At 46.6% G+C, this 8181-nt stretch overlaps 1 protein-coding gene across 1 annotated transcript; it reads right to left on the bottom strand.

The window, feature by feature from the left end:
- LOC136480097 (endochitinase A-like) lies at positions 1–1128 on the bottom strand. Its single transcript, XM_066477750.1, has one exon. It carries the CDS (start codon positions 1126–1128, stop codon positions 1–3), a length of 1128 nt encoding a protein of 375 aa, XP_066333847.1.
- Positions 1129–8181: the final 7053 nt, after the last annotated feature.

Below are 8181 nucleotides of genomic sequence, written 5' to 3'. Positions count from 1 at the left end.
TCAGGATGACGGCGTGCTGTCTCCATGACCTCCTGCTTCACCGGCAGCAGAGGCCCTTGTAGATTTGGCGCATGTGGGGGCGAGAATGGAACTCGAAGATGGCTGCGCGAAGCCGTTAAAGTTGGTGCTGCTAGAGCCGGCAGCCTGGGGTGATGGCGGTACCAGCGGCAGCACAGGTGATGATGGCTTCATCATACCTCCGATGGAGCTGGTGACGCCTATGGACGAGCCGCCGGAGTGGTAGGCCATGCTCCCACTGCTGGTGCTTACCATGGTGCACGTGCTCGCCGCCGTCGGCGCCAACATCGGCGTCCAGTTGTTGCAGGTGCTCCCTGGCGCCATCCACGATGCACTTGCCCCGCCGCCGCCGCCGCCCATCTGCGGACTAGTCGCCATCCACGATGCATTGGGCAGCTGATCCTCTGGATCCGAGACAAGGAAGGCACTTACATCCATCTTCTCCTCCTTCTCGATGGGCGGCAGTGGGGCGTCGACGGGGCTGCCTTCCACCGCCACCGAAGGTATACGCAAGCTCTGCGGCAGCGGTTCCATCTTAGAGTCCGATGACGGCTGCGCGCACCCGACCAAGTTGTCGCTGCTCTGCGGCGCCAGGCCACCAGCAGACGGCGGCGAGAAGAAGGACGACGACATCTCCTCGTTCGGCCACACCGCGGACTCGCCGTCGAACCCGAACAATCCCGGGCTTGGGCACTCTGGCAGGACCGACGCTGCCATCGACGACGACTGTCCTTGGTCCCACGGGCTTCCGAGGAGCGTCGGGAGAGGGGTGGCCGCCATCGCTTCTGGATTGCCGAACAGATCATAGCCCACCATAGGGAGAGTGCTGGCTGTGGGGAAGGAGGACGAGGGCACGGACTGCGACGACGACGTCGCGTGCGCGTGGACGGAGAGGGAGCCATTCCCCACCCCCACAGCCGGCGAGGGTGGGATCTGCTCGTACCAGGACGACCCGGATCCGGATGCAGACGCAGGGACGAGCCCGGGAGACGGCGCAGGGGAGAATGCGGGCGATAGGAGGCTCGGGTCGCGCACGGAGGGCTCACCATGCTCGAGGACCTCAGCAGGGGAGGTCCCGGCGGCGGGGGAGGTGGAGCTGTTGAGCTCCATGTCGGCTAGGGTTTCGGCGCAGGGTGCGAACGCGATGAGGGTGGGAAAGGATGCGAGGGTTTCCGGCGGCAGGGTGCTGTGCGAAGGAGAGGAGCGCCGGAATGGGAGTGCCAGCCGGCGATAGTAAATGGAGCAGCTAAAAGAGGAAGGTAGCTACGAGCTAGTGTCTGGTGGAGCGGGGGTTCAAATCAAAGTCAAACTTTTCAGTTTTAGGGCCTCTATGGCACGGCTTATGCCGACTTTGGCTTCATCTATTTTGCGCAAATCGAGGCGCTATAGCATGAAGCCGTTTTGTAAGCCGGAGTCAGTTTTTCTGGCTTCACCGGTGAAGCCGTTTTGGATGAGCCGTGCCAAAGGGAGCTTTAGTCAGTCCAAAGAAATGACTAGACTGGACTGCCCGAAATAGATGGGCCATTAGTTGGTAGCAGTCCGATGCAGCGGCCCAGGTAAGTGCAATGCTTGCCCAACCCAATATGTGTGCAGCTCTGCCTTTTTTTTGGAAACAAGTCCAGAAAAAAAGCTCTCTCCTCCAGCGGCGTACCCAGAAAATATTTCAGGGGTTGAACAACACTGTTGTTCGATCTTAAGTCTCAGCCCCCCTACACTATAGAACTTTGCCTAAAAATTCATGGGGGCTCCACAGGGGTTCCACTTCTGCGATACGGGTAGGGGGGCTTGAGCCCCCCCCCCCCCCCCCCCCCCCGCCCCACCGCTGTGTCCGCCCCTGCTCTCCTCTGTAAACTATAGCATGTTTTTCAGAGTCTAGACCAAGACAATGTTGGTGGACGACCCCTACCCGAATATGTTGTTTAGCAGACGACCTCTATCCTCAACTTGTGTAATGTAGGCCAAAACGTACTCCAGGAGGTTAGCTAACAGACTACCTTAATTTATTGGCAACAAATTTCCTCACTCACTATCCATTCCTGTTGAGCCAATAGGTGACTACTTATTTTTCTCATTCGTCTGTTTTCCACCCGCGCATCTCTTTCCTCTGCTGAGCACATGATCCGCTGACGTCGGTTCTCCATAGGGGACCCTCCACGTCGTCGCATGGGCGACACCTACGTCCCTGCCCTAGCGCGGGAGGTGGTGGCCATCCTGGCACAGGCACACCTACCTGGCGCGAGCTCAAGTCGGCCGTCCCCAGCGCGGGAGGCAGCGGCCATCCCCTGCGTGGGCGCACCATCGCCACCCGCATCCGGCCGCCCCCAGTGTGGAAGGCCTCCTCGGTCGACATTCAAGGCGCGGCGTAGAAGGCGGTGCGGGCGGCCCTATCTAGTGCAGCGGCCTGCTCGGTGCGGTGGCTGCCCCCGGCACACCTTCGACCACCTCCAGTTCCATCCTTGGCGAGAAGAAGAACACTAGAGAGGATGACATGTGGGACACACATGTCATTCTCTACTAGGATGAGTTTAGGTTTCCTATTTTAGGTAGTATTGCTAGAACTGGGAGCAAAATATGGGTGGTATGAAAATCGGTGGCTACCTAAAGAGATAAATAGGTAGTCTGGTTTAGGTAGTACTGTTGGAGATGCTCTAACCATGGCACTCTATGCACTAATTTGTTTCTTTGAAATAAAGGGGAACCTTTTCTCTAAGAAAGTTACCACTACCACAAAATAGAATATCCTTGAGGATCAAAAACCCTCAAGAAAACCATGAAAGACACCGCAAGGAAATAATCCTTAGTGGCCAACACTCAAGGAAGCATTGCCAAGGGTAGATAGCAAGGAAAATAGCTATTATCTGGAGCATGGGCCGCCACAAATAAATTTCTTGGGGGTTTCGCCGTCATGGAAATATAACAGCGTCAAGAAAATAGAACACCCTCAAGAATATATGTTTTCTTGAATGCTGATGACCACCAACAACCGTCAAGGATATATTTTTCTGAGGGCCCATGACCCTCAAGGATATATGTCACTGACCCCAAGTAGACATATAGCAAAAAAAGTTCACACATTTGCTACAGCTGGGAATCAAACTTGCGGTCACGATGGCTTTTGTGACTTAGTGAATGTTTCTTTCTTTTTTACTCACATTACTGAATATTGTAATGAATATTTGAGACTCTAAACAATTTTAAATGCAAAAGCTTTGAACTGAAAAATTTTATATCTCGTTGAGTACTACAACTTTTGTTTAGGTTGTATCTCAATCCGAGATCTTTGGAAAATTTTAAAAAAATGAACTTTTGTTTTAGTTAATTATTTGTGCAGTGTATAAAGCTTGAAGCATATCATATCTATTTTTGAGTATTTTTTGTTCTCTGTTGGATAATAACTTATTTTCTCTTCATTTGATCAGCAGTCCTAGCAAATTTGTAGCCAAAGAAAAGGAAAAAAAAATTAGCTCCTCCTTCCTTTTAGCCTTGGCTCCTCCATTGTGTCCAAGCACTCTTTATGCTATGTATCAAATGCATTATTCATTCGTCACATCACCTAATTATATGCATGAAAGCTTTGCATTCATGCACTAAAGACCTTGTTGAACCCCAAGTGTGACTTCAGTGAAGGAAAATGGAAAAAAACTTGCTTTACTCTCATAATGAGCTGAGTGAGCCATACAAAAAGCTGACCTATCAATTGAGTCCATGGGTCGAATTGATGAAAATAGCTCACCAAAATATGTGTTAAGTTAAATGCAAGGTTAACACTATTTTTGTAGAAATGCTTGTCCATTGAAACTCCTAACTGCAGCGTAAAACAAGTTGAGGAGTTCCTATGGAACATTGTGTCGACTTCACAATGATGTCTAGTCATCAAAATAGGAGGTGCCATTGTTAAGTTGGCTACTTTGACTACAATGTAACCTCCATCAGAATAGCGAAGACAACAAGAAGCTAGCAAGAGCTCAGGCATCCATTTCACATCCACCTCGCCATCAACTTTGGTTCTAGGGGCTCATCGTTAGGTTTGGCATCTATAGCAACTTCGTATCATCACCACCTTTAATTTGGTTCAAGGGCCTCACTATCAACTTTGGCATCATCATCAACTCTACCACGACATCACCTTCAATACAAACGGGGCTCGCTATCATCTTTGACAAAAACATCACCTCCGCCTCACCGGTACATTTGAAATGAGAGCGTCACCATCACCTTTGGTGTTGGCATTAGCTTTGCCTCACCATTGAATTTGGCTCAAGTTGTTCATCGCTAGCTTTGGTGTTGACATCAACCTCATCTCACCATCACCTTCAGCTCAAGGAGCATACCATCAGCTTCGGTCTTGTTATCAACTCTGCCATATCATATCACCTTTAGCATGAGGGGCTTTCCATCAGCTTCGGTGACAACATCAACTCTACCTTACCGCCTCCTTCGGCTCAAGGAGCTCACCGTCAGCTTCACTATCGACATCAATTCCGCATTACTTCCATCTTCAGTTCATACTTGAGAGCAGCTAGTCAGTGTCCCGGTGAGGTGCTAAGCTGCTACTACCTATTAACTGCTTGGCATCGTGGCCCAGTTGTCCAAGGTCCGCTAGGCATAGAGTGTTGTTTCCTGTTGGGGCTAGTGTTGGATAGTGGTTGCCGTAGGCTGCTGGCTGCACTACGCTGACCACCTACCACCTAGGGGCTCCGGGTTGCTACCAAGTGGGGGCCTTGGAGCTGGCAGAGCCGTTGAATGCTAGCTGCAACCATGAGCAGACCTGTGTAGTAGGGCCATGTTGGTCGCTGGACTAGGGGCCGAGAAGGAGGAGGTTATATTATGTTACCACTTACCATTGTATGCCACCTTATTCTTAATATCTTATGTTACCACTTACCACTTATGCATGTGATTAACGCTTACGAATGCATTCTAATATTGAGAATGACACCACAACACAATTATGAATATGCCATAATGGTTGATATTATGGGAATTATGCCATTATGGCATATTCATAATTATGCATGATAAAAGGTATTGCATCATTGTCGTCCTTCTCTGTTAGCATGTAGATTTTTGGCAAAATCTGCTAGCATAACAAATTGACTCATGTAGTTAGTGTTGTTCGACCAAATTTGCCATTTGGTTAGAATTAATACTTCTATGGTTCTTACCAAGATATCCGGTTCTTTTTGTCATTGTCATATGTAGATATATGTTATGTTGTGTGGTGGTCAAAGATGTTATAGTCTTTGGACTTGCGTACAAGTGGTTTCCTAGCTAGTGACAATTCTTTCAAGGTTTTCCTCTAACTTGCTGAATTGTTTTGACATTTGACTATATATTCAAGTATCCTAGTTTCAGCCATTGAGGTTGTCAATGGAAAAAAATAGTCTTTTTAGCTTCGTTTTTCTTATCCTGGTCCATGCTTCAGAGATGTTCGATTGACACATAATCGGACAATGGTATGTTGGATTTGGAGGAGTTGAAACCATATATTGGTGTAGCATATTCATGAAAAGTTGTGATTTGTTTCAGTAGGCAAAATAGGATACATGTTATATGAATTACCATAATCTTTGTTCCATTCATGTGATGTCCATGTGTTGTTAGGAGACGCTTTCCTCCTAAAAAAAGATGGTCAAGTATCCTATTTACATATCTAGCTGCAACCAATAATGTCATATGTAATTATCACCTGAACATATAGATGATCCTTCATTGATGAAATTTGGTTGGTGTTCATTTTGGTATGAAGGTCCTAAAAAATGTACAATTTCAATAAATTAGAACTAACTGAAAAAATTGTTCTTATACAACACATACCATCAGATCCCATCTCATTTGTCCAATAATCTCTTCTTCTATAGTAGAGAACCTGCCACGGAGACAATAATCCATTGTGTTGTCTACCAATTATTCTTCTAGAGTGACCAATTTGAACCACTTAGGTTTTCCGACATGATTATGCCTCCTATGTCCATGAGATCATTAAAATTCTAAACTCTCATCTTTGCACATAATGATATAATAATCCCCCTTGATCCTTGGTCTCCTTTTCTATTGCTTCCTTATCAATCTGAAACATCCCTTCTATCACCAGGACTTGTGGATCGAAAGTTTCTTCATTTACTTCAACGAGTAGGAAGCTTGCTTTGCTATGCTCTCTCCTCCTTTAACATATAATCAACAAAGGCATGCATACAAGGAGAGAGCTGTTAACAACAAATGTATTCATGATGGGAGTATCTTTACTATTGATTCACTTAGGACACTACTACAGAATAGCACTTCACTGCCGGCCTCATCACTGTCGGAATTAGGAGAACTGATAGTGTTCATCCTTCACTGCTGGTTCTTGGCTCTGAAAACCAGAAATTGATTTGGGATGTGACCCAACCGGCAGTAATGACAACTATCACTGCCGGTTTGTGTCTCTAACCGGCAGTGACTTGATGGCCACATATCACTGTCAGTTCAAACCAAGAGCCGACAGTGATTGTACTCTATCACTGTCAGTTCTAGCCAAGAACCGACGGTGATAAGCCTATAGGACAAAAAGGCTGTAGCCGTCCTCTCCTTCCTCCTCTCTTCCATCCCAAGAATAGAAGCGTGAGTTTAGGTCCTTCCCTCCATTGTTGTGGCTGCTCTTCACCATGAAGCTAGCACTTGGATTTTAAAGAATGGCTTAATCTTTTTGCTTTAAGGTTAGTAACAAACATCCACTACTTTGATTTTGTTGCTAATTAGCTTCATTTTGATGGCTACATTGGTTGATTCTCATTCTAGTTCTTTCTCCATTCTAGAGAGCACTTTTCTAATTGGACATTTGTGCAAGACTCAAATTGTGGTGAACCCTATCTTCTGCCCATGCAAAGATTGCAAGAATCATAGGAACTTTCATCAAATTGAGTCTATACGATCGCACTTGATTACCAGGGGGTTCATGCCAAACTATACGATATGGACTATGCATGGCAAGGTTGGTGTGAATGTTCTGCAGGAAAACGATGATGATGTGGACAAGCCTGACATAGCCATCCACGATGCTGATGAGGAACCTGGTGTCAAAACAGAACCTATGGCCACAGTTAATAATGTGTTTAGGAACACGCTAGCTGATGACACTGAGGATAACGATGACATTTCTCAGCTGCTACGTAATGTAGAGACCAGATGTCTTAGTGAAAACAACTGAGAAAGCTAGAGAAAATGAGACAAGATGGCAAAACACCATTGTATAGGGATTGTCCAATGAGCAAACTGGAAGCCGACATCATGCTGTTAGAGTTCAAATCGACAAATGGATTGAGCGATAAAGGCTTCAATCAGTTGTTAGGTATAATAAGGAAAATGCTACCAGAAAAAATGAGTTGCCAGAAAAGACATACTTGGCCAAGCAAATGATCTGCGCCATCGGCCTTGAGGTTGAAAAAATCCACGCGTGTTCCAATGATTGCATATTGTACCGTGGAGAAAATACAAAGACTTGGATAAGTGCCCCAAGTGTGAAGCTCCACGGTACAAGGAAGGGCTATCAGATGAGGGTACCAAGACCAGAGGTGGTCCTATAAAGGTCGTTTGGTATTTCCCTATAGCTCCTCGGGTGCATAGGTTGTTTGCATGTGCAAAGGCAGCCAAGTTGTTGCGCTGGCATGGCGAAGAGCGTAAGAAAGATACAATGATGAGGCACCCTGCCTATGGGCGTGACTGGAGGCCTATCAATACTATGTTCTATAAGGACATCAGTGGAGAGGTAAGGCACCTTTGGTTTGCTTTGAGCACAGATGGGATGAATCCTTTCGACCAGGTTAGAAGCAATCATAGCACCTAGCCAGTGACGCTCTGTATATACAGCCTTCCACCTTCGGTCTATATGAAGCGGTCATACATATAGATGCCACTACTGATCCAAGGGCCAAGACAACCTAGGAATGACATCAATGTGTTTCTAGAACCAATGATCGATGAACTAGTGGAGATGTTTGAAAAGGGTGTGCCGGATGTTTGGGACGAGTACAAAAAGGAACATGTCACGATCAAGGGAGTACTTATCACTACAATCACTAACCTATCGCTACAATCACTGAACATGTCACAATCAAGGAACATGTCACGATTAAGGGAGTACTTTTCGCTACAATCCAGATCAAGGTTCGTTGTCTAGAGAGA

The sequence above is a fragment of the Miscanthus floridulus genome, chromosome 9 (genome assembly GCF_019320115.1).
Source record: "Miscanthus floridulus cultivar M001 chromosome 9, ASM1932011v1, whole genome shotgun sequence".
NCBI lineage: Eukaryota > Viridiplantae > Streptophyta > Magnoliopsida > Poales > Poaceae > Miscanthus > Miscanthus floridulus.
The sequence above is the reverse complement of the archived record's forward strand: the minus strand, read 5'-3'. Positions and strand labels throughout refer to the sequence as shown.

Bases quoted from the DNA above. Each gene is read 5' to 3' on its own strand.
- LOC136480097 (XM_066477750.1), bottom strand. From the start codon at position 1,128: ATGGAGCTCAACAGCTCCACCTCCCCCGCCGCCGGGACCTCCCCTGCT.